Below are 26978 nucleotides of genomic sequence, written 5' to 3'. Positions count from 1 at the left end.
AATGGCTGAGATTTTAAATAAGTTCTTTGTGTCGGTCTTCACGGTGGAAGACACAAATAGTTTGCCGAATATTAGAGATCGAGAGTTGGTGGGAGGGGAGGTCCTTAATACAATTACTGTTACTAAGGAGGTGGTGCTTGGTAGACTAATAGGACTGAAGGTAGACAAGTCCCCGGGCCCGGATGGAATGCATCCCAGGGTACTGAAAGAAATGGCTGAGGTAATAGCAGATGCGTTAGTAGTAATTTATCAAAATTCGCTGGACTCTGGGGTAGTGCCGGCTGACTGGAAAACAGCTACTGTTACGCCGCTGTTTAAAAAAGGAAGTAGACAAAAGGCGGGTAACTACAGGCCGGTTAGCTTAACGTCCGTAGTTGGGAAGATGCTAGAGTCCATTATTAAAGAGGAAATAACAGAGCACCTGAATAAGAATGGTTCGATCAAGCAGATGCAGCATGGATTCATGAAGGGAAAGTCGTGTTTGACGAATCTACTGGACTTTTATGAAGATGTCACTAATGCGGTTGACAGAGGGGAACCGGTGGATGTGGTGTTTTTAGATTTCCAGAAGGCGTTCGATAAGGTGCCTCACAAAAGGTTGCTGCAGACAATTGGGGTACACGGAGTTAGGGGTAAGGTGTTGGCGTGGATTGGGGATTGGCTATCTAACAGGAAGCAGAGAGTTGGGATAAATGGGTGCTTTTCTGGTTGGCAGTTGGTGACCAGTGGCGTGCCGCAGGGATCGGTGCTGGGGCCTCAATTGTTTCCCATTTACATAGATGATCTGGAGGAGGGGACTGAATCTAGGGTATTCAAGTTTGCTGATGACACGAAGGTGAGTGGGAAAGCGAATTGCGTGGAGGACGCGGAAAGTCTGCAGAGAGATTTGGATAGGCTGAGCGAGTGGGCGAGGATCTGGCAGATGGAATATAACGTTAGCAAATGTGAGGTTATCCACTTTGGAAGAAATAATAGTAAATTGGAATATTATTTAAATGGAGAAAAATTACATCGTGCGACTGTGCAGAGGGACCTGGGGGTCCTTGTGCACGAATCGCAAAAACTCAGTCTGCAGGTGCAGCAGGTGATCAAGAAGGCGAATGGAATGTTGGCCTTTATCGCGAGCAGGATAGAATATAAAAACAGGGAGGTCTTGCTGCAACTGTACAAGGCACTGGTGAGGCCGCAACTGGAGTACTGTGTGCAGTTTTGGTCCCCTTATTTGCGAAAGGATATATTGGCCTTGGAGGGAGTGCAGAGAAGGTTCACCAGGTTGATACCCGAAGATGAGGGGTGTAGCTTATGAGGAGAGATTAAACAGATTGGGTCTGTACTCGTTGGAGTTTAGAAGGGTGAGGGGTGATCTTATAGAGACATATAAGATAATGAAGGGGCTGGATAGGGTAGAGGTGGAGAGATTCTTTCCACTTAGAAGGGAAACCAGAACTAGAGGGCACAGCCTCAAAATAAGGGGGGGCCGGTTCAGAACAGAGTTGAGGGGGAACTTCTTCTCTCAGAGGGTAGTGAATCTCTGGAATTCTCTGCCCATTGAAGTGGTGGAGGCTTCCTCGTTGAATATGTTTAAATCTCGGGTAGATAGTTTTCTGATCGATAAGGGAATTAGGGGATATGGGGAGCAGGCGGGTAAGTGGAACTGATTCGCTTCAGATCAGCCATGATCTTGTTGAATGGTGGGGCAGGCTCGAAGGGCCAGATGGCCTACTCCTGCTCCTATTTCTTATGTTCTTATATCCTCTAATCCAGTATCCTGGTAAACCTCTTCTCTGCAATCTCTCCAAAGCCTCCACATCCTTCCTGTAATGTGGTGACCAGAATTGAATGCAACAGTCTTAAGTACAGCCTAACCGAAGTTTTATAAAGTAGCAACTTGACATTCTGATTCTTGTACTCAATGCCCGAACCAGTAAAGGCAAACATGCCATACACCTTCTTTACCACCCTACCTACTTGTGTTGCCACTTTCAGGGAGTTATGGACATGAACGCTCTGTACATCAATGCTGGTCAGGGACCAAAAGGGAAAATGCTGGAAAATCTCAGTCAGTCTGGTAGCATCTGTAAGGAGAGAAAAGAGCTGACGTTTCGCGTCCAGGTGACCCTTTGTCAAAGCAGATCTTGGTTTCAGATTGAAGCATCCACAGTAATTTGCTTTTATCCAATGCTTTTCAGGGTCCTGTCATTAACTGTATACTTACCATTAACATTTCATCTCCCAAATTGCAGCACCTCACACTTGCCTGGATTAATCTCCATCTGTCATTTCTCCACCCATATCTGCAACTGATCTATATCCCGCTGTACCCTTTGACAACCTTCTTCACTATTCACAACTTCACCAATCTCTGTGTCGTCTGCAAACTTACTAACCCACCCATCTATGTTTTCATCCAAGTCATTTATATATGTCATACACAGCAGAGGTCCCAGTACGCATCCCTGTGGAACACCACTAGTCATGGACCTCCAACCAGAAAAATCCCCTTTCACCACTACTCTCTGACTTCTATGGGCAAGCCAATTCTCAATTCAAGTAGCCAAGTCACTGTGGATCCCATGCATCTTAATCTTCTGGATAAGCCTAGCATGAGGGACCTCTTTGAAAGGCTTACTAAAATCCATGTAGACAACATCTTTTTCAATATCACATGGTCAACACATCCACAAACTTCTAAATCATGCCCACTGCATTCATATTCAGTATTTACTATGGGAATCAAGGGGACATGTACTGAGCCCAATGAGACCCACCGCAGACACCCTTGCATTCACAGTAATGCCCAGGGACAATTACCAAGACTCTTTTGCCAGCAACTTTCAAACCTGCAACTTCTACCACCCAGAAGGACAAGGGCAGCAGATACATGGGCACATCACCACCTGTAAGTTTTCCTCCAAGCTAATGGTGATATAATTCCAAGACCTGGAAATATATCACCATTCCTTCACTGTCTCTGGGTCAAAATCCAGGACCCCCTCCCTAACAGTGGGTGTACGTACATCATATGGACTGCAGCGGTTCAATGAGGTGGCTCAACACCATCTTCTCAGGGACAATTAGGAGTGGACAATAAATGCTGACCTAGCCAGCAACACCTGCCTCCCATAAATTAACAGAAAAACCCTTTGCTTCCAACCTAAGGAGCTAATTCTGGGTCTAATTGTCACTTTTATTGATCTTTGTGATCAGTTTCCCCATGGGACCTTATCAAAATCTTTTCCTTCATAGATGGGAATGGACAATGAGAAAGATAGAAAGACAGCAGCACAGAAAGAGGAAACATACAAAGGGAAATAAGAGAGACAAGGTAGTGAAAAAGAACCACATAGTGAGTGGCTTAGTGAATGTAAAAAAGAGAGAATGAGGCAGACAGTGTGAATGCCATCTGGGTTTACCCAGGAAATACTGATTATCCATTCTTTCTCCTATTTCACTGCTATCGAGTTCACCTCAGTCAGCCTTTAATCTTATTAATCTTTCATCTGTTCTTATTCTGCTTTTTTTTGCTAATTACCTTGGTGCAGAAATTTTTACTGGGTTTATATTCTGTGAAAATTTTATTTTTCCTCTTTGTTTTCCTAATCATTTTATGACTTTGTTCCTCATCTCTTCCTGTTTCTTTCTGTCATTTTCTTCTTTCTTTCTTTTCCATGTACTTATCTTTTACTCTAGTTTCAGTTTTGTCCTTACCAATTTCTCGTTCCATGGTGTTTTATCGGTGACTGGTGTGTTCATGTTTTTACAACAGAATGTGTGTTATCCTGAAATCTATTGTCCATCTTTCAAATATTTCAGCATCGCTTTATTTGTTATGCCAACATTTTTCCAATATTCCTTCTAATTTCATTTTCACTTTCTCAAAACCATATTTTGCCCAATTAATGTTAGATTTGCTTTACAGTGCTGTATTGCTCTATGACTCCATCTTGGCTCTTAGTTAACCTTATTGTTACATTAAAAAAAACTTTTACCTATCTGTTTGCCCCAATTCCCACACCCTTTACCATCCCTTGAAACTTCCACAAAGTACATTTTTGCACTCAATAGAGATTTTTCATAAATAGTTAAAGGGAGGCAATGGCGTACTTGTATTATCGCTAGACTATTAATCCAGAACCTCAGCCAATGTTCTGCGGGACCCAGGTTTGAATCCCACCACAGCCGATGGTGGCATTTGAATTCAATAAAACAAATCTGGAATTAAGAATCTACTGATGATCATGAAACCATTGCTGATTGTTAGAAAAACCCATCTGGTTATGTCCTTTAGGTAAGGAAATCTGCTGTCCTTACCTGGTCTGACCTACATGTGACTCCAGAGCCACAACAACGTGGTTGACTCTCAACTGCTGTCGGGCAATAGATACTGGCCAGCCAGTGATGCCCATGTCCCACGAATGAATTTAAAAAAATTAACTGTTGAACTTCCTGATTAAACAATGCACACCCACTGAAACTTTCTTCACCCTCTGGTCCCCCTGCACCACCCCCTGAATTACTTCCTCAACCGCTGAAATGATTGCTCTGCTCCTGATCCCTTGTCCACCTGCTGAATCTCTTATCCTCACTGTGAATCCCTTCCCTGTCTCTTGAATCAACTCAGTAAGAGTTTTAACAACTCCAGGTTAAAGTCCAACAGGTTTATTTGGTAGCAAATGCCATTCGCTTTCGGAGCCCTGCTCCTTCATCAGATGGAGTGGAAATTTGCTCACAAACAATGCCAAATAAACCTGTTGGACTTTAACCTGGTGTTGTGAGACTTCTTACTGTGCTTACCCAAGTCCAACGCCGGCATCTCCACATCATGACAAACAAGGCACACAGAGACACAAAATCAAGTTACAGAATACTGATTAGAATGTGAATCTTTACAGCTAATCAAGTCTTAAAGATGCAGACAATGTGAGTGGAGAGAGCATTAGGCGCAGGTTAAAGAAATGTGTATTGTCTCCAGACAGGACAGCCAGTGAGATTCTGCAAGTCCAGGAGGCAAGCTGTGGGGGTTACCAATAGTATGACATGAACCCAAGATCCCGGTTTAGGCCGTCCTCATGTGTGCGGAACTTGGCTATCAGTTTCTGCTCAGCGACTCTGCGCTGTTATGTGTCGTGAAGGCCGCCTTGGAGAACGCTTACGCAAAGATCAGAGACCGAATGCCCATGACCGCTGAAGTGCTCCCCCACAGGAAGAGAACAGTCTTGCCTGGTGATTGTCGAGCGGTGTTCATTCATCCGTTGTCGTAGCGTCTGCATGGTTTCTCCAATGTACCATGCCTCGGGACATCCTTTCCTGCAGGAAACTCTGCAGCACGTAGCAGTTATCAGGAGCAGCAACTGTGAAATCCACCCCCTGTAATACCTGGGTACTAAGGCCAATTACAGAGTCTCTCATCTGGATCAATGCTCAGAATGAGATCCAACAACTTGGGTCAGCCCAGTAATTTGTGTTTTCATTGTGGGCCTGTTTGGATCAGCTCCCAATACCTGCCATCCCCTTGACCCACTCAGATAGTGACTAAGCCATCAGGGGATTTACCTTTGGAATTGGTTTGCATTAAATTCTCCAATCTGACAATCATCATCATTTGACCAATCAAACCATGACATTGAAGAAAAATAAAAAAGTTTAACTATGAGCAAAACTGCACAGAGACCAGAGACATTTACAGAAATGTGAGAAGAGGGATAAGATCTAGTATTGCTCCAGTTGGACTAAGCTGACTCAGCATCAGAATAACCAGAATGAAGATCAGTCCTTTCCTCATCTTAGTATATTGGTGTATTGTTTTGGTATATTGTAAATATTGTAAATAGGTATATTGTTTTGGATTCTGTGGAGGGGGATAACCCTCCAGGGGTAAGCCACGAAGACCAGATCGCCTGCACAGAGACAGGCTCAGAGGCCCAGAAGGGAAAGAAGGGGATTAGGAGAGAAATAGTGGTGGGGGATGCGATGGTTAGAGGCACGGACAGGTGGTTCTGCGGGCGCAAACGAGACTCCAGGATAGTAGTCTGCCTCCCTGGTGCCGGGGTACTGGATGTCTCCGAGAGGGTAGGAAGCATATTAAAAAGGGAAGGTAATCAAACAGATGTAATTGTACACATTGGTGAAAATGACGTAGGTAGAAAGAGCAGGGGGGTCATATGAGAGCAATTCAGGGAGATGGGTGCTAGGCTAAAAAATAAGGCCTCGAGGGTAGCAATCTCTGGACTGCTCCCAGTGCCTAGTGAGGCCAGGAACAGGGAGATTCTACAATTGAACACGTGGCTAAAGGACTGGTGCAAGAGGGAGGGTTTCAAATTCATAGATCATTGGGAAGTCTTCATTAGAGGATGGCACCTGTACGGAAAGGATGGCACCTGTACGGAAAGATGTGCGGGTTAGGTTGATTGGCCATGCTAAAAATTGCCCCTTAGTGTCCTGGGATGCGTAGATTAGAGGGATTAGCGGGTAAAATATGTAGGCATATGGGGGTAGGGCCTGGGTGGGATTGTGGTCGATGCAGACTCGATGGGCCGAATGGCCTCTTTCTGTGCTGTAGGGTTTATATGATTACACCTTAACTGGAAGGGCACAAATATCCTGGCTGGGAGTTTTGCTAGAGTGTTTCGGCAGGATTTAAACTAGTGTGGCAGGGGGGTGGGAATCAAAACAGTAGGTCAGTAAGTACTGAGGCTGGGGTCGAGCTGGGGGCCAGGGCAAGGCGAGCTAAGAAGAAGAGCATTCTGGAGCAGGATGACCTGAGTGGGCCTGGAGTGCATCTGCTTCAATGCGAGGAGCGTAACGGGTAAGACAGACGAACTTAGGGCCTTAATGCTTACACAGAATTTGGATGTGGTTGCGGTGACGGAGACATGGTTAAAAGGACAGGACTGGCAGCTGAATATTCCGGGGTATAAGTGTTTTAGGCGAGACAGAGGGGAGGCTAAAAAAGGTGGGGGAGTAGCGGTATTAGTTAGGGAGCATATTACAGCGGTGCAGAGGGTGGACAATTTAGAGGGGGTCATGTAATGAGTCGCTGTGGGTGGAGCTCAGAAACAGGAAAGGTGCAATCACTATGCTGGGGGTATACTACAGGCCACCCAACAGCCCATGGGAAGTGGAGGAACGGATATGTCAGGAGATTCTGGATATGTGCAGAAAAAATAGGGTTGTTGTAGTGGGAGACTTCAATTTCCCTGGTATAGACCGGAAAGTGCTTACGGCTGGGGGTCTGGACAGGGAGGAGTTTGTAAAGTGCGTACTGGAAGGTTCTTTGGAACAGTATGTAGATAGCCCAACTAGAGAGGGGGCTATACTGGATCTAGTTCTGGGAAATGAGCCCGGTCAGGTCGTCAAAGTTTCGGCAGGGTAACATGTGGCAAATAGTGACCACAACTCCGTTAACTTTAGGATAGTAATGGCCAAGGACGAGTGTTGTCCTAAGGGTAGGGTGCTAAATTGGGGGAAGGCTAACTATAGCTGGATTAGGCAGGAATTGGTGGCCGTTGATTGGGAGAGCCTGTTCGGGGGTAAGTCCACATCTGGCATGTGGGAGTCTTTTAAGGAACAATTGATAAGGCTGCAGGACAGGCATGTGCCTGTAAAAAGGAAGGATAGGAAAGGTAGGATTCGAGAGCCGTGGATAACCAGGGAAATTGAGGATCTGATCAAAAAGAAAAGAGAGGCGTACATTAGGTCCAGGCAACTGAAAACAGATGGAGCTCTGGAGGAATAGAGAGAGAGTAGGAAAGAACTCAAACGGGGAGTTAGAAGGGCAAAAAGAGGTCACAAAATGTTCTTGGCAGATAGGGGAGAATCCTAAGGCATTTTATTCATATGTTAGGAACAAAAGAGTTGTCACGGAAATAGTCGGACCTCTCAGGGACAAAGGAGGGGAACTATGCTTAGAACCCAAGGGAATAGGGGAGATCCTAAATGAATACTTTGCATCGGTATTCACAAAGGAGAGGGACTTGTTGACTGGGAGTGTCTCAGAGGGAGGTGTTGACCCGTTAGAGAGAATCTCCATTACAGGGGAGGAAGTGTTAGGTTTTTTAGGTAACATTAAAACTGACAAATCCCCAGGGCCTGATGGCATCTATCCTAGACTGCTCAGGGAGACAAGAGATGTAATTGCTGGGCCTCTGACGGAAATCTTTGTCTCTTCATTGGACACAGATGAGGTCCCTGAGGATTGGAGGATAGCGAATGTGGTACCGTTATTTAAGAAGGGTAGCAGGGATAACCCGGGTAATTATAGGCCAGTGAGCTTGACGTTTGTGGTAGGGAAGTTGTTGGAGAGTGTTCTTAGAGACAGGATGTATGCGCATTTAGAACGGAACAGTCTCATTCGTGACAGACAGCATGGTTTTGTAAGAGGGAGGTCATGCCTTACAAATTTGGTGGAGTTTTTTGAGGAAGTGACAAAAACGGTTGACGGAAGAAGGGCCGTGGATGTCGTCTATATGGATTTCAGTAAGGCATTTGACAAAGCCCCTCATGGCAGGTTGGTTAAAAAGGTTAAGGCTCATGGGATACAAGGAGAGGTGGCTAGATGGGTAGAAAACTGGCTTGGCCACAGGAGACAGAGGGTAACAGTCGAAGAGTCTTTTTCCGGCTGGAGGTCTGTGACCAGTGGTGTTCCGCAGGGCTCTGTACTGGAACCTCTGCTATTTGTGATATATATAAATGATTTGGAAGAAGGTGTAACTGGTGTTATCAGCAAGTTTGCAGATGACACGAAGATGGCTGGACTTGCGGATAGCGATGAACATTGTCGGACAATACAGCAGGATATAGATAGGCTGGAAAATTGGGCAGAGAAATGGCAGATGGAATTAAATCCAGATAAATGTGAAGTAATGCATTTTGGAATGTAGGGAGGAGTTATACAATAAATGGCAGAGCCATCAAGAGTATAGAAACACAGAGGGACCTAGGTGTGCAAGTCCACAAATCCTTGAAGGTGGCAGCACAGGTGGAGAAGGTGGTGAAGAAGGCATATGGTATGCTTGCCTTTATAGGACGGGGTATAGAGTATAAAAGCTGGAGTCTGATGTTGCAGCTGTATAGAACGCTGGTGAGGCCATATTTGGAGTACTGCGTCCAGTTCTGGTCGCCGCACTACCAGAAGGACGTGGAGGCTTTAGAGATAGTGCAGAGAAGGTTTACCAGGATGTTGCCTGGTATGGAGGGTCTTAGCTATGAGGAGAGATTGGGTAGACTGGGCTTGTTCTCCCTGGAAAGACGGAGAATGAGGGGAGACCTAATAGAGGTGTACAAAATTATGAAGGGTATAGATAGGGTGAACAGTGGGAAGCTTTTTCCCAGGTCGGAGGTGACGATCACGAGGAGTCACGGGCTCAAGGTGAGAGGGGCGAGGTATAACTCAGATATCAGAGGGACGTTTTTTTCACAGAGAGTGGTGGGGGCCTGGAATGCGCTGCCAAGTAGGGTGGTGGAGGCAGACACGCTGGCATCGTTTAAGACTTATCTGGATAGTCACATGAGCAGTCTGGGAATGGAGGGATACAAACGAATGGTCTAGTTGGACCAATGAGCGGCACAGGCTTGGAGGGCCGAAGGGCCTGTTTCCTGTGCTGTACTGTTCTTTGTTCTTAGTATCAGAATACTGGTGTGGAAATGTCCTGTATCTAATTTGCTGCTCTTATAATCACATACAAGGGAGTGTCTCTGCTTTCTGGTGATATAATTGGAAAAAGGTGTTTCCCTTCCTGCTACCATCCCATATATTTTCTTAGTAATACTCTTAATATATTCTGTCAGCATCAAAGATCCATGTAAATAAACCTCCATGTCCGTCTGCCTACTGACTGCTTAAAGCAGTGTTATCCTGTCTCTACAATCTCTCCCTATCCCTTCTGTCAAAATACATAGAACATATAGAACATAGAACAGTACAGCACAGAACAGGCCCTTCGGCCCTCGATGTTGTGCCGAGCTTTGTCCGAAACCAAGATCAAGCTATCCCACTCCCTATCATTCTGGTGTGCTCCATGTGCCTATCCAATAACCGCTTGAAAGTTCCTAAAGTGTCCGACTCCACTATCACAGCAGGCAGTCCATTCCACACCCCAACCACTCTCTGAGTAAAGAACCTACCTCGGACATCCTTCCTATATCTCCCTCCATGAACCTTATAGTTATGCCCCCTAGTAACAGCTACATCCACCCGAGGAAATAGTCTCTGAACGTCCACTCTATCTATCCCCCTCATCATCTTATAAACCTCTATTAAGTCGCCTCTCATCCTCCTCCGCTCTAAAGAGAAAAGCCCTCAACCTTTCCTCACAAGACCTACCCTCCAAACCAGGCAGCATCCTGGTAAATCTCCTTTTCACTCTCTCCAATGCTTCCACATCTTTCTTATAGTGAGGTGACCAGAACTGCACACAATATTCCAAATGTGGTCTCACCAAGGTCCTGTACAGTTGCAGCATAACCCCACGGCTCTTAAATTCCAACCCCCTGTTAATAAACGCTAACACACTATAGGTCTTCTTCACGGCTCTATCCACTTGAGTGGCAACCTTCAGAGATCTGTGGATATGAACCCCAAGATCTCTCTGTTTCTCCACATTCCTCAGAACCCTGCCGTTGACCCTGTAATCCGCCTTCAAATTTGTCCTACCAAAATGAATCACCTCGCACTTATCAGGGTTAAACTCCATCTGCCATTTTTCGGCCCAGCTCAGCATCCAATCAATGTCTCTTTGCAGCTTACAACAGCCCTCCACCTCATCCACTACTCCACCAATCTTGGTGTCATCAGCAAATTTACTGATCCACCCTTCAGCCCCCTCCTCCAAGTCATTGATAAAAATCACAAATAGCAGAGGACCCAGCACTGATCCCTGTGGTACACCGCTGGTAACTGGACTCCATCACCTCCCATATCTCTGTATTAAATTGTATCCACCTCTTGTCTGTCCATTCCACTAATTTATCTCTATCCTGTCTGCCCATTCTACTAGTCTATCCCTATTCTCTGTCTGTCCATTTCACCAGTCTATCCTCTTGATAAAGAGAGTGAGAAAGAGAGCTAGAGACAGATTATGAAGTTGGAAAGACTCAATCAAAAAGGAGAGAAATTACAAGAGATACAGGAATCAGAGACTCAGTCTAACTTTAAGGAATAATTTGTTTCTCTTTATTTCACCTGTCTATTCCTTCAATCATCCGAAACCCTTTGAAACACAGTCGCTAACTTCCTTTAGTGAACGTGACACAAGGCTGGTCTATGCATCAGTCCTCATAATTTAAATTTTTAAGCAATTCATCTAATTTCAATAATTCATCATCTCTAAATTTAATGATAACCTCTCCTTCATTTTTAAATGTCCTGATATCTACTCAAGTCCACCTTGTTAGTCTACCTTGTAAAAACTGAGATAAAGTCATTGTCAAATATTTCTGTCAGAATGCTGTCATTACTTGAGTGTTTTTTTGTGGATAAGTTCAGTGGCTCTGTCTCAATTCTGATTTAACTTTTTTAAATGCACGAGTTTGTTGGATAAGAACATAAGAACTAGGAGCAGGAGTAGGCCATCTGGTCTCTCGAGCCTTCTCCACCATTCAATAAAATCATGGCTGATCTTTTCGTGGACTCAGCTCCACTTACCCGCCCGCTGACCATAACCTTTAATTCCTTTACTGTTCAAAAATTTATCTATCTTTGACATTAAAACATTCAACTAGGTAGCCTCAACTGCTTCAATGGGCAGGGAATTCCACAGATTCACAACCCTTTCGGTGAAGATGTTCCTCCTCAACTCAGTCCTAAATTTGCTCCCCTGATTTATAGGCTATGCCTACTAATTCCAGTTTCACCTGCCAGTGGAAATAACCTCCCTGCTTCAATCTTATCCCTTCATAATTTTATGTTTCTATAAGATTCCCTCCTCATTCTTCTAAATTCCAATGAATATAGTCCCAGTCTACTCAGCCTCTCCTCATAAGCCAACCCTCTCAACTCCGGAATCAGCCTAGTGAATCTCCTCCACACCCTCTCCAGTATCAGTATCTCCTTTTTCAAATAAGGAGACCAGTACTTCAGGCGTGGCCTCACCAGCATCTTATATGGCTGCAAATAACCTCCCTGTTTTTAAACTCCATCCCTCTAGCAATGAAGGACAAAATTCCATTTGCCTTCTTAATTACCTGCTGCACCTGCAAACCTACATTTTCCAATTCATGCACAAGGACACCCAAGTCCCACTGCACAGCAGCATGCTGCAATGTTTTACCATTTAAATAATGGTCTATTTTGCTGTTATTCCTACCAAATGGATGACCTCACATTTACCAACATTGTACTGCATCTACCAGACTCTTACTCACTCACTTAAACTATCTATATTCCTCTGCATACTTGGCTCTGTCACTCATCTTAATGTCATCTGCAAACTTTGACACACTACACTTGGTCCCCAACTCCAAATCATCGATGTAAATTGTAAATCGTTGTGGTCTCTACACTGATCCCAGAGTCACACCACTAGCCACTGATCGCCAACCAGAAAAACAGCCCATTTATCCCCACTCTCTTTTAATTAACCATTCCTCCATCCATGCTAATACATCACCTGTGACACTTTGCACCTTTATCTTATGCAGCAGCCTTTTGTACGGCATCTTGTCGAATGCCTTCCAGAAATCCAGATACACCACATCCACCGGTTGTCCACCACACTCGTAATGTCTTCAAAGAATTCCAGTAAGTTAGTTAAACATGACCTGCCTTTCATGAACCCATGTTGCGTCTGCCAATGGGACAATTTCTATCCAGATGTCTCGCTATTTCATCCTTGATGATAGATTCGAGCATTTTCCCCACTATAGAAGTTAAGCTAACTGGCCTATAGTTACCCGACTTTTGTCTATCTCCTTTTGTAAATAGTGGCTTCATATTTGCTGTTTTCCAGTCTGCCGGAACCGCCCACCGAATTTTGGTAAATTACCACGAGCGCATTTGCTATTTCTCCCACCATTTCTTTTAGTACCCTGGGATGCATTCCATCAAGGCCAGGAGACTTGTCTGCCTTTAGCCCAATTAACTTGCCCAACACTAGCTCTTTAGTGATAATGATCGTTTCTAGGTCCTCACCTGCCATAGCTTCCATGTCATCAATTTTTGGTATGTAATTTGTGTCTTCCACTGTGAAGACCGACACAAAATACCTGTTCAATGCCTTGGCCATTTCTTCATTTCCCATTATTAAACCCCCCTTCTCATCCTCTAAAGGACCAATGTTTACTTTCGCCACTTTTTTTCATTTTTTATAATTGTAGAAACTTTTGCTATCTGGTTTTATATTCTGAGCTAGTTTACTTTCCTAATCTATATCTTACTTTTCTTTATAGTTTTTTTATGGCTTTCTGTTGATCTTTAAAGATTTCCCAATCCACTAGTTTCCCACTAATCATTGCCACTTTGTATGCATTATCTTTCAATTTGATACCCTCCTTTATTTCCTTAGATATCCATGGCTGATTATCCCTTTTCCTATAGTCCTTCCTTTTCACTGGTATATACTTTTGCTGAGCACTGTGAAAAGTCCTCCATTGTTCCACCTTACTCCCAGTCTACCTTAGCCAACTCCTCCCTTATCTCATTGTAGCCTCCTTTGTTTAAGCACAAGATACTGGTATTGGATTTTACCTTTATTATTTTATATTCCTTTCTCATTTAAATGTGAAGTTTCTCTTTACTTTTCTTATTTAACTTGCCTCATCTCTTGATTTTGTTTATCATCATTCCCTGCTTTATCATCAATATACTTTATTCACTGCCTTTTAAAATCTCCCATGATGACCATTCAATGAATATTACTCATTTCATGGCTTTTCTGACACAATTTCCTCGAATTCCCTTCCACTATTTGGTGCTCGGTAGAATGGCCTCTTTCGTGTTATGTGACCTGACTGGGATCCACTCTCAATGAGATCCGTGTGTGAGATCTGGAAAGTGGTAGCAGGTCCAATTGGTCTAAGGTATTGGATTCAGGCTCCAGTCTCTATGGAAGCTGGGTTCAAATTCCACCAGTGCCAAAATGTTAGCTGTTAGTCTATTCAGCAAACCCCTCTATTGAGCACCTTTTAAAAATTTCCTCCACTGCTGATTTTCCCTACTTTCATCAATATTCTCTGCATGGGTTTCCTCCGGGTGCTCCAGTTTCCTCCCACACTCCCAAAATGTGCGGGTTAGGTTGATTGGCCATGGTAAATTAGTGTCAGGGGGACTAGCATCGTAACCATATGGGGTTAAGGGGATAGGACCTGGGTGGGATTATTGTCGGTGCAGATTCAATAGGCCAAATAGCCTCCTTCTGCACTGTCAGGATTCTATGATTCTATGTAATATGGTGCAATCTTTCTGTAAAACAGGAAAAGGAAACATGACTTCCTCCAACTCCCTCTCCTAATTTGCTGCTGGGGCTGTATCCTCATTTTTTATTGATACTTTCATGGGATGTGGGTGCCACTTATTGCTCATCCTAATTACCCTTGATTGTGACAAGGTGGCTTCCTGAAACACTGTAGTCCATGTTGTGTAGGCACTGTTAGGGAGGGAGTTCCAAGATCTTGATCCAACAACAATGAAGGAATCGCAAGTCAGGATGGTGTGTGGCTTTGAGGGAAACTTGCAGGCGATGGTTTTCAAATGCATCTAGTACCCTTGCCCTTCTAGGCGGTGGGGATTGCTGGTTTGGAAGGTGCTGTCAAATCAGTCTTGGCGAGTTCCTGCAGCGCATCTTGTAGATAGAGCACACGGCTGTCACTGTGTGTCACTGGTGGAGAGAGTGAATGTCTAAGATGATGGATGGGAGCCAATCAAGTTGCTTGCTCCTGGATGAATAAGAAATTGGAGATTTTTAATAAAAATAGATTTTCTGCATAATTAAAACCCCCAAAAAGGCAACAATTTTTAAACAGTCTGTAGAAATAGCAAAGTCACTGAATTCAGGCTGCCCTGTTAACATTCCTAAGCTGGTTAGCTGGTGTCCTGTGCATCTGCTTATCAACTAATTGTATAGAAATGATCAGAACATCATCCACGGCAGAATGTAAACTAAAAAGCCGACCTCGAGCAGGGTGACAAATAGGGAAAGTGATAACCACCCTGACAGGTTGGATACTTGTCCTGTATCCTTTGGGTAAGTGATTGACACTGAGCAAGATACCAGCCCCCAGAAAAAGGAGATATTAACAAGTGCTGAAGCAAAGGGGTGGCTTACTGTCATAGGTCATAGACTGGGGAGGGATGCCTGGTGAGGGGGTCCTGGTGAAGAGCAGTTCTCATCTGCAGCTGCCTTCAAATGTACAAGCAGGAGGAAGATAAGAACACAATCTGTGCCAATCACTTGTCCATTCTCTGGGATTAGGAAACAACTTCTAAATGTGATGGGTTGTGTACTTGTTCTGTCTAATTAGTTAATGCTTCATATCTAAACTCTTGTTTCTTAATAAACTACTATTGAAGTGGAAGAAATGAGATGATTTTATTGAGGAAAGATTATTCTTGGAGACCTCCACCTGTAGGGAAACAAAACAATCCTCAGCCTCTGCCTGCCACTGCTCATTAAACCCCCAAAGGGTGTAAGCCCCCTCTCTGTCGCTGCTCACTGAACCCCTGAGGGGTAAACCCCTTTCTCTGTCACTGCTCATTAAACCCTCTAGGGGTAACACACACACTCCTCTCTCACTCTCTCTTTTTCTCCCCAGAAAAAAAACTTTAGGACATAGAGCAATTTAAATATATGCACATTTTTAATTATCTTCAAAAGTTCAGTAAGTCACCTTTTGAGCCCCAAATTTTTATCTGTCTTAGCTTATGTTATGTTTATAGTCCAAATATTATTATAGTTTTCTTACTTGGCACGGTAGCACCGCTACTTCACAGCTCCAGGGACCTGGGTTCGATTCCCGGCTTGGGTCACTGTCTGTGTGGAGTTTGCACATTCTCCTCGTGTCTGCGTGGGTTTCCTCCGGGTGCTCCAGTTTCCTCCCACAGTCCAAAGATGTGCGGGTTAGGTTGATTGGCCATGCTAAAACAAAATTGCCCCTTAGTGGCCTGAGATGTATAGGTTAGAGGGATTAGCGAGTAAATATGTAGGGATATGGGAATAGGGCCTGGGTGGGATTGTCGACCGTCCAGACTCGATGGGCCAAATGGCCTCTTTCTGCACTGTAGGGTTTCTATGTTTCTGTGATACTCGAAGACAGATCCCTCCCTGTTCCAGTTTTCTCACTACACCAGACACTGGGAAATGATCAATACCATTTTACTACACCAGTTCCCTCACTACACCATACAATAAGAAATAATTGATAACTTTTAACCACCGGCTTTCTCACGACGTCGGACACTAGAAAATGCTCAGTGCTGTTTTACTGCACCGGTTCTCACACTACACCGGGCACGAGGAAACAGGTGATACCGTTTTACTGCATTGGTTCTCTCACTACACTGGACATTAGGAGATGGTTGATACTGTTTTACCCAGTGGTTCATAACATTCAAGGCTCTGAGCCAAGTGCTGGTAAATGGGAGGAGGTGGGAGATCAGGTGTTTCACACACGTCAGTGCAGATGGGCGCAAGGGCCTCATCTGCACTGTGTTTTTTTATGATTCTCTCACCACACCAGACACAAGGAAACGGTCAATAACATTTTAACCAGTGGTTCTCTCACTACACCAGACATTTCTTTGTGTACACATTCTAACCACAAATCCCAAATTCAGCTATCAAACAAAGAACTGGGAAAAATATCAAATCCAAGCCCAGGTAGAATGTAGAAAAGGGGAAGTGGGGAGGGGGGAGAAAGAAAAATGAAGAAAGACAATAAAGAAAGAAAAAGTAGAGAACGGTAAAAAAAATAAAATTGAATGAAAACAAAGAGGGCCGAGGTGGGGAAAAGCAAATCATCTGAAGTTGTTGATCGCTTCTCGGCCTTTTGGCTAAGATCAAGTGTGGTTATGCGGATGCTGCACTTGGTTGAGGTCATTGGGTTGCATTTGGGCTTCATATGTTTCATGTGAAGCAATTTTTAAAAGTGGTATCTCGGCCTTTTGGCTAAGATGCAGATGAGATCAAGCCTTGGAGGAGGAATTCTCCACCTACTCCAATCAGCTTGGCTCATGTAGATCAGGCCCAAGACAGGGTAGAGAATTGCATGCCCTGTCTTGTCCTCTTTTCAGGTCAAACCAAACCAAGTAAACAAACTCAGATTAAATCAGGACAAAGTAAAAGGGGCAGCTCCCCAAAAAGGAGGGGGAACAGCCCGAACAGAAATCAAAGTACAAAGGAAACTTAAAAACATCAAATTAAAATGTGATTATTAGGGTCAATAATGCACCCCAACCCCTGCGGTGCCCAGCGGGCGCGGAAAGCGTCAACCTCGCCCGTGGACACCGCATGCTCCCTCTCCAGGGACACCTGGCCGCGAACGTAGCCGCGGTAGAGGGGAAGACAGTCAGGATGGACGGCCCCCTCGATCGCCCGCAGCCTGGACCGGTAAATGGCGCATTTCGCCAGGCCCAGGAGCAGGTTCACGAGGAGGTCGCCATCCCGACCCTCCCCTCTCCGCACCGGGTGTCCGTAGATCAGGAGCGTGGGACTGAAGTGCAAACAAAACATCAACAAAAGGTTCTTTAGGAAAACATAAAGGGAGTGCAGCCTAAGACACTCAACATAGACATGGTCCACGGACTCCACAAGGCCGCAGAAAGGGCAGTCTTCGGAGCCCGTGAACCAGTGAATCCTACGGTTGAAAACCTCACTTATTGCAGCTGCTGCCTCAGTTCCCTTGGTAAACGTTTGACAGAGATTTCTAGCGTGGGAATAGCATTCTTCATCCTCGGAGGCTTTCAAACTGACAACATCAGTGTGGGATGTGTAGCCTGGGATATGTCTGACAGCAGATCAGAAGAGGAATACCCACAGAATCAAAGGCAGCGATGTTGTGCAGTGGTGGGATCAGCATATGCACAGGAGAAAGTGAAGCAATGCATGCTGGAGAAAGTGTGTGTGACGTGTGAAGTTTGTTAAACTTCTTACTGTGTTTACCCCAGTCCAACGCCGGCATCTCCACATCATGACTACCATCGACACCGCAAACTGCCGGCTCCAAGTGGAGAGGATCTCCAAGAAGATCGCGCATATCGACACAGACATCAAGTTTCTACAAAGACTTTAACCTGGTGTTGTTAAACTTCCTACTGTGGCGTTTGAGCCAGTACTTGGGGAGTGACTCTGGGACTTGTGAAGTTATGATGTGGAGATGCCGGCGCTGGACTGGGGCAAACACAGCAAGGAGTCCAACAACACCAGGTTAAAGTCCAACAGGTTCATTTGGTAGCAAACGCCACTTGTGAAGTTACCCCGTGAGTCTGTGTAAAACTGCGTTTGGGAGTTCCTCTTGTTGGGGGAATGACTGCAACTCGGAGATTGACTATAGCTCTAACAAAATACGGTAAGGTTCACTTTTATGAAGTGACTCGCTTTGACGACGGGTTATCCAGACGTAAACCGTTGGCTCTTTTCTTTCTCCACAGATGCTGTCAGACCTGCTGAGATTTTCGAGCGTTTCCTACGAGGTTCACTTCAACCGTTGGTCCTCGGGCTGTTGCAGTCGGGGTGAGGAGCTGAGGCAGTGCCTGATTTGCTGGATATTTCCAACATTTTTCATTAATTTCAGCATCTAAAACACAGAAACAGACCAGTCGGCCCATCTGTTTATACTGGTGCTCATTCTCCATGAACTTTCTCCCTATTTATTCTATCTCCCGTGTGTCCCTTGTCAATCTAAAATGGACATTGCAGACCAGGGCGTAATGCACAAACTGGTATCAATCAGTTTACACAACACCTGTTGTCCAGTCAGTCGGACTGCTCCGACTTGAGACTTTTTCCTCTTCAGTTATATACACAGAATCTCCTGCAATGGTGAATGTTCCCACCGCCATCGCTCTGGTTCCTACCAAGGGTCAATCTCTGCTTTTCAATTCGATTCAACCGCTCGGGGCTCGCGCTTCCTCACATTCCAACTCCCGAACGCTGGGAGCCAACCGCCGCTGCGCGCGGCAGAACGACAACTCCCATCAGGCCCCTCCCCTCCCCTCCCCTTCCCTTCCGGATTCCATACTGCCGCTCCTCACTGCGCAGGCCCCGGGCCACAGGCAGCATGGGTAATGAAGTTCCAGGTCTGTGCGGCTGGGCAGGACAGTAAGTGAAGCCACGCCCTCTCATCTAATTAGCGCGGCAGACTGAGTAACAGTCGTTGGGAATTATTAGCTCTCGCCTTGATTGGCTGTGTTAGCCGTCAATCAGGGCGCTGAGCTGTGTGTTGGATATTGTGTGTGTTGGATATTGAGTGTGTTTATTGGAAGCATTTCCCTTCTGATTTACAGGCTGAGTTTGTTTTTTTTTATACTTTTCCAATTCAATCAAATCAAATCCAATTCAGAGTCTCAACAAGTTGAGACATTTCAGATCTAGGCTGACAAGACAGGGCGAGCGACCAAACCACCCTGTCCTGGGCCCGATCTACATGAGCCAAGCTGATTGGAGAAGGGGGAGGTTCCTCCTCCAAGACTTGAGCTCATTTGCATCTTAGCCAAAAGGCCGAGATGCCGCTTTTAAAAATTGCTTCATATGAAACATATGAAGCTTCAGTATAACCTAACGACCTTGACCAAGTGCAGCCGACCATGGGCTGCCGACCATACTACACTTGATCTTAGCCAAAAGGCGTTTGTTGATGGGTCATTACTGAATCTGAGAAGGTAATTACCTGGAGCGGCAGAGACACATTTATTGAAATATTTTCTAGTGCCTTCCTTTACCAGAAGCATGTACTTGGATTTGATAGTTTTGCCCAGTGCTGTGTCTGATAGCTGAATTTGGGACGTGCTGCCTGAGTGAGAGTAAGAAATCTCACAACACCAAGTTAAAGTCCAACAGGTTTATTTGGTAGCACAAGCCACTAGCTTTTGGAGCGCTGCTCCCTCATCAGGTAAGCGGAACTGAGTGGGACTTACCTGGTGAAGGAGCAGCCTCTGAAAGTTAGTGGCTTGTGCTACCAAATAAACCTGTTGGACTTTAACCTGGTGTTGTGAGACTTTTTACTGTGTTTACCCCAGTCCAACGCCGGCATCTCCACATCATGAGTGAGAGAGAGCAGTATATCTAATTTCCCAGGATAAACCCAGATTTACCAGGATGTTGCCTGGTATGGTGGGAAAATCGTATGAGGAAAGGCTGAGGGGCTTGAGGTTGTTTTCGTTAGAGAAAAGGTGGTTAAGAGGTGACTTAATAGAGGCATACAAGATGATCAGAGGATTAGATAGGGTGGATAGTGAGAGCCTTTTTCCTCGGATGGTGATGGCTAGCACGAGGGAACATAGCTTTAAATTGAGGGGTGAGAGATATAGGACAGATGTTAGAGGTAGGTTCTTTACTCAGAGAGTAGTAAGGGTGTGGAATGCCCTGCCTGCAGCAGTAGTGGACTCGTCAACATTAAGAGCATTCAAATGGTTATTGGATAAACAGATGGATGATATTGGAATAGTGTAGATTAGAGGGGCTTTAGATTGGTTTCACTGGTCGGTGCAACATCGAGGGCCGAAGGGCCTGTACTGCGCTGTAATGTTCTATGTTCTATAAACCCTTCAATCATTTTAAAGTTCATTTATCAGAGTCACAGATAGGCTTACATTAACACTGCAATGAAGTTACTATGAAAATCCCTGAGTCACCACACTCCAGCGCCTGTTTGGGTACACTGAGGAACAATTTAGCATACCCAATGCACCTTAACCATCACGTCTTTCAGACTGTGGGAGGAAACCGGAGCACCCAGAGGAAACCCACGCAGACACGGAGAGAACATGCAGACTCGGCACATACAATGACATTAGCTGGGAATTGAACCCAGGTCCCAGGCACTGTGAAGTATCAGTGCTAGGCACTGTGCGGCCCCCACTGAAGCAATGTTTTCCTCAGCTTCTTGCACTTCCTGCCCAGTGGGAAAACTAAGGGAGAAATTACAAAAACTCCATTCGGTTAACATGACAGACTGGCACTCACTGTGGAACAGTCTGTAACTGAGGAGTCAACCCCTTCAGCAAAGGAGGAGAGCAAGTTGGAGGAAATCATGTTTCTTTTCCTGTTTTGCAGAAGGATTGCACTTTACTACACCAGACAAGATGGAGTAGACAAGCCAGAGGCTGTTCGAGTGAGGTGTGAGATGAGGGCTCCACAGACTCACATGATCCACTGTAAAGTACATCTTTTGTACAGCTGTTAACATAAGGACAGTCAGATGGAAGAGAAATTATTGGTGAGGTGGTGTGACCAAGACTTCACACAATTGTCAACACTCATTAGACACCAATGGATCAACACTGTTTTAAGTGTGACCTGTGGAAGAAACAGAATTGTAGGCTGCACGGCACCTTTGTTCATGCCAATGGAATCACACGGAGAATTCATTCAGGTGCAAGGTGTGGAATAAAACATTCTCACAGTAATCAACCTTCTGCATTTATTTATTAGTGTCACAAGCTGGGCTTGCATTAACACTGCAATGAAGTTACTGTGAAAATCCCCTAGTCACCACATTCTAGCGTCTGTTCGGGTACACTGAGGGAGAATTTAGCATAGCCAATGCACCTAACCAGCATGTCTTTCCCAGACTATGGGGAAAAAACTGGAGCACCCAGAGGAAACCCATGCAGGCACGGGGAGAATGTTGCAAACTCCACACAGACAGTAACCCAAGCTGGGACTCGAACCCGAGTCTCTGGTACTGAGGCAGCAGTGCTAACCACTGTGCCACCTGCTGCTCCGTGTACACCACTGTTGAGAAACTATTCATGTGCGAAGTATGTGACAAATCATTCCCATGGTCATCGACCCTTCTGAAACACGAGCGCATTCACACGGGAGAAATCGTTCATCTGTCAGGTGCATAACAAATCTTTCTCACAGTCATCAAACCTCCACTCCTACCAATGTATTCACACAGGAGTGAAGTCTGAATGACATGGTGGTGCAGTGGTTAGCACTGCTGCCTCACAACTCTAGGGACCTGAGTTCAATTCTGACCTTGGGTGACTTGTCTGTGTGGAGTTTACATATATCTGCATGGGTTTCCTTTGGGTGCTCTGATTTCATCCCACAGTCCAAAAATGTGCAGGTTAGGTGGATTAGCAATGCTAAATTGTCCCTTGGTGCCCTAAGATGTGTAGGCTAGAGGCATTAGTGGGATAAATGCATGGGATTACGGTGATAGGGTCTGGGTGACAAGTGCCAAGGTCGTTTCACCAACTCCTCTTGCCAAACACCAAAACCTCCACACAGAATTGGAGCCGGCTCACTTTCTTCCTTTCCTTGAGAGTTGTCTCAGCTGTGACAGTCTCCATTGTCTCTCAACATTCACCGTCTGGGTCTACACATACTGAATGGCCACTCGAACAGAGCACTAGAGGCCAATCAATGTCCACAATCTGTACTCCAGGTCAGCACCTTGAGATTGGAGGGAATTAAGTGTTTTAATATAGTCAAAAATCCCATAGTGTTTCATAGAGCCATAATCAGAGAAAAATTAACAAAGAAATTAAGGATATATTAGAAGAGAATTACCAAAGATATGGTCAAAGAGGTGGGATTTAAGGAGTGTTCAAAAGAAGGGGAGAGAGATAAAGAACAGAGAAATTTGAGGGAATTCATGAGTGTGGAGCCTGGATGGCTGAAGACACACATCAGTGGTGAAGTTTTGATTTATTATTGTCACATAATTAATATACAGTGAAAAGTATTGTTTCTTGCATGCTATACAGGCAAAGCATACCATTCATAGAGAAGGAAAGGAAAGAGTGCAGAATATAGTATTGCAGTCACAGCTGAAGTGTAGAGAAAGATCAAGTTAGTGCGAGGTAGGTCCATTCAAAAGTCTGATGGCAGCAGGGAAGAAGCTGTTCTTGAGTCATTTGATATGTGACCTCAGACTTTTTCCCTATGGAAGAAAGTGGAAGAGAGTATGTCCGGGGTGTGTAGGGTCCTTAATTATGCCGGCTGCTTTTCCGAGGCAGCAGGAAGTGTAGACAGAGTCAATGGATTGGAGGCTGGTTTGCGTGATGGACTGGGCTTCATTCACAACCCTTTGTAGTTTCTTGCGGTCTTGGGCAGAGCAGGAGCCATACCAAGCTGTGATACAACCAGAAATAATGCTTTCTATGGTGCATCTGTAAAGGTTGGTGAGAGTCGTAGCAGACATGCCAAATTTCCTTAGTCTTCTGAGAAAGTAGAGGTATTGGTGGGCTTTCTTAACTATAGTGTCAGCATGGGGGAACCAGAACAGGTTGTTGGTGATCTGGACACCTAAAAACTTGAAGCTCTCGACCATTTCTACTTCGTCCCCATTGATGTAGAAAGGGGCATGTTCCCCACTACACTTCCTGAAGTCGATGACTATCTCCTTTGTTTTGTTGACATTGAGTGAAAGAAGTGGGGTCTATACTAAAAGCCAGAGTGCAGAGATCCCAGAGGGAGATGGAGCTAGAGATAACAGAGATAGGGAGGGGGTGAAACTATGGAGCAATTTGTACCTGGGCTGGGAAAATTGGAGATATGGGGGGACTGGGAAACAGTGTAGGTCAGTGAACACAGGATTGATGGGGGTTTGAGTTAGGATAGAAACCGCAGAGTTTTAGCTGACCTGAAGTTTCTGGAGGGTGAGAGATGGGAAGCTGGACAGGAAAGCATTGGAATGGTCCAGTCTCGTCTAGAAGCAACACAGCATGGATGAGGATTTCAACAGCAGATGGACTAATGGAGGGGGGGCGGGGTGATGGTGATTGTGGAGGTGTTGGAAATGGGCAACTTTCCAGAGTTGGGTTGACTTACAACATCAACAGACTTTTGTGTGGAGAGAGTTCCAGATTTTCGTGAAGTGTTCGTTGACATCACCCCAAACAGCCTAGTTCTAATTTTAGTGCTCTGACCACTTGTTCTGGATTCTCCCACCAGAGGAATAGTTTCTCTCCAACTACTCTATCATTTTGTTTAATCATCTTAATCATTTCAATTAGATTACCCATTAATTTTCCAAGTGACCACTGGAACTCTGTAACCATTGGTGGATTTCTATGATGGAAACGGGCTCCATCCTTTGTCACTAAAGTTGTAATTTCTGACCATCAGAATTGGGAGCCAGACTAAAGCACAGGGGTTTGAAAGAAACTTCTGTCTGTAGCATTCTGAGAGAGTATCTCCAGATGTGTGTCTGTCTTGTGTGTGTGTGTGTGTGTAGTGATCCAGCTCTCAGGAGTGGGTGTGGGGTGGAATCAGACCCTGCTTTAGTTGGTGATGCGAATTATAGACAGATCCTCTTCAGGTGACAAGCGTCTGACTAATACCATGGGCAATGTTTGTACTCTCCTGTCTGGGAAGATGACTATCCTGAGTACGGTGAGGGAGTGGGGGTGAGTCTCTGCAGACCTGAGCTCCCTCAGCCCATCATACCTCGATGTAAGAACAGTGTGGTATGTTCACCTTACACTCTTCCAAGATTCATTTCATGTTCTGGGAAAGATTCTAAGTAATTTTCAAATGCTATGTTATTTTGGTTGATTGTTAACTTGCTGTAAGCTGAATATTGTGTTGTTGTTTTATCAGTCATTTGTAAAGACTTATAACTCCAATAAATTCATGTTATTACACCAAAATCACATTTTCAGCCTATACAGTGTCCACAATCTGCAGACCTCAGGACCCAATGCTGAGATTAAATAAAATCAAATTCCAAGTGCCTCTTGCAGATTTTTTTTAAACAGCATTCATCCATTTAAAAAGAATACTACATTTAAATTGTTTCAATCACTTTTTTCCCCATATAACAACAAACATTTCATTCAATTGTGTTAAGCCCTATAAAAACAGCAAGGGAATTGATAGTCCCACTTTAGTGTCCATAACCATTTAAAAAAATTAATTCATGGGATGTGGTGGGTGTCACGAGCTTAGACAGCACTTATTGCCCACCCCTAATTGCCCTTGAGGGGGCAGTGAGGAGTCAACTATATTGCTGTGAATCTGGAGTCACATAGGCCAGGCCAGGTAAGGACAAAAATTTCCTTCCATATAGTACATCAGTGAAACGGTAGGGTTTTTACAATAATCGATAATGGTTTCATTGTCAACATCCAGATTCTTATTGAATTCAAATTTCACCACCACCTGTGTTGGGATCTGAACCTCGGTCCCCAGAGCATTATCCTGGGCCTTTCGACTATCAGTCCAGGGGCAATACCACTGCGTCACTGTGGCTGTCAAACAGACTGTGAAATGGCAGGCACCCTATAGTGACAATGGATGGTTGAAATCTGTCATGCACCTTAATCCAGAGGTTTGTGTAAACAGATTAAAAGGCAACAATTTGCTAGCACTCCAGACAGTTAAAGACAGGAGTTTTAAAAGTCTATTTAGCTTGACACCTTCCTTTGATAGTTCTTCTTGGCATTTTTGACAATTGTTTTTGACAATTTCAAAGAGGTCTCAGTTCCAATTGGGTTATGTACTATGTGCATTCATGCCTTATTCTTAAATATCTCAAATATGTTAATTTTCCCAAAAGCAGCTTACTTCCCCAAAGATGTCTGGTGACCTTATCCAAAGAGGTACCATTCCAATCCACAAGGGTACCCGACCTATCCAAACAAATGAACAGAGTTCAGACCTGCTCTTATCGGGTTTAATCTGCACACGTTTGGGTTTCAGACTCCTCTCACCCCAAAATCACAAAGCTGCTGATTTACATGGACAGGTGTCTCTGCAAAATGTGCAAATTGCAACCTGGCCCATTCCTGGCCGCACAAAAAATGGGAGATACCATGATTGGGAGGCGAGAACATTGGATTTGGGCCTTTTCTGCCATTGTCCTCACGACAGCGACAAAAATCCAGACTGAAAAGAGGGAAAAAGAAGAATGAGATAGAGGTGGCAGTGATGGAGGGAGGTATCCTAATTCCATCTGTGTCTCCCCCATCCTAGTGACGTGACCTCTCCTGTGTCAGAGGCACGTCCAGCAGCAGATGTCTCTGCACTGGGCTGCTCCAGGCTAGGAGGTGCAGGTGCTACAATCTGTGACAGAATTTGCCTCATTTCATTCAAAGTTTCATTGCTTCTCTGCAGAAGCTGACAAAGAATCTCATTCTGCTGCTGAAGAATCTCATTGTTTCTTTGTAGATTCTGGTTTTCAATCTCATTCTGCCGTCTCAGAACCTCATTCTGCTGCTGAAGAATCTCATTGTTCCTTTGTAGACGCTGGTTTTGAATCTCATTCTGCTGTCTCAGAACCTTATTCTGCTGTTGAAGAATCTCATTGTTTCTTTGCAGATTCTGGTTAACATCTGTCTTAAATTCAGTCAGAGTTTGCTGAAGCAAGTTAGAAGTGGCCTGACAATTCTCCGTATTTTGAACCAGTTCCTGATGTAAGCGCTCAAGAGGTTTCAGATCATCTTCATTTTCTTCAACAGCAGCATGGGCCTGATGTTGTCCGTGTGCTAGTGGAGATGGCAGAGTTTCTGCTCCCAAAGCTGCAGGTTCCTCACCTCTGGAAGGTTCTGAGTGCCCTCGCTCTACCACAGCAGCCAGAGCATCACAAGGCTCCTCCTTCACACAAACCACAATATTTAATTTTAACTTATCAACACTACTCTCCATATTTGACATCTTACCCTCCTGACACTCTTCTCCCCCCTTCACTGCCGCTGCCACGCCACATTGTTGTGAGGTATTCACCTCCGTCCCTTCCTCATCAGCCCTTTCAGGTATCTCGGACGCTGATGGCAACTCTCCTCCATCACCATCTGATGTCTCCGTGCACACCTGTGTACCTGTCAGAGGAAGAAAATGATAATTATCTTTTGTCACGTAAATTAACTCTCCTCCTGA

The 26978-nt window shown here is 44.8% G+C and overlaps 1 protein-coding gene across 5 annotated transcripts in view; it reads right to left on the bottom strand.

Annotated features, from left to right (window-relative positions):
* Positions 1-26978, bottom strand: part of LOC144497064 (uncharacterized) — an 85582-nt gene that overhangs the window by 52861 nt on the left and 5743 nt on the right. For 2 of the 5 annotated variants that reach the window (XM_078217795.1, XM_078217796.1), the window contains exon 4: positions 22749-26920. In XM_078217795.1, the coding sequence (XP_078073921.1) occupies positions 26046-26920 (875 nt within the window). In that variant the 3' untranslated portion in view covers positions 22749-26045. The other 3 variants (XM_078217798.1, XM_078217797.1, XR_013498502.1) reach the window with 3 other exon arrangements.

The sequence above is a fragment of the Mustelus asterias genome, chromosome 8, assembly GCF_964213995.1.
Source record: "Mustelus asterias chromosome 8, sMusAst1.hap1.1, whole genome shotgun sequence".
Taxonomy (NCBI): Eukaryota; Metazoa; Chordata; class Chondrichthyes; order Carcharhiniformes; family Triakidae; genus Mustelus; species Mustelus asterias.
Note: the sequence above shows the minus strand (reverse complement) of the source record. Positions and strands in the feature narration are given on the sequence as shown.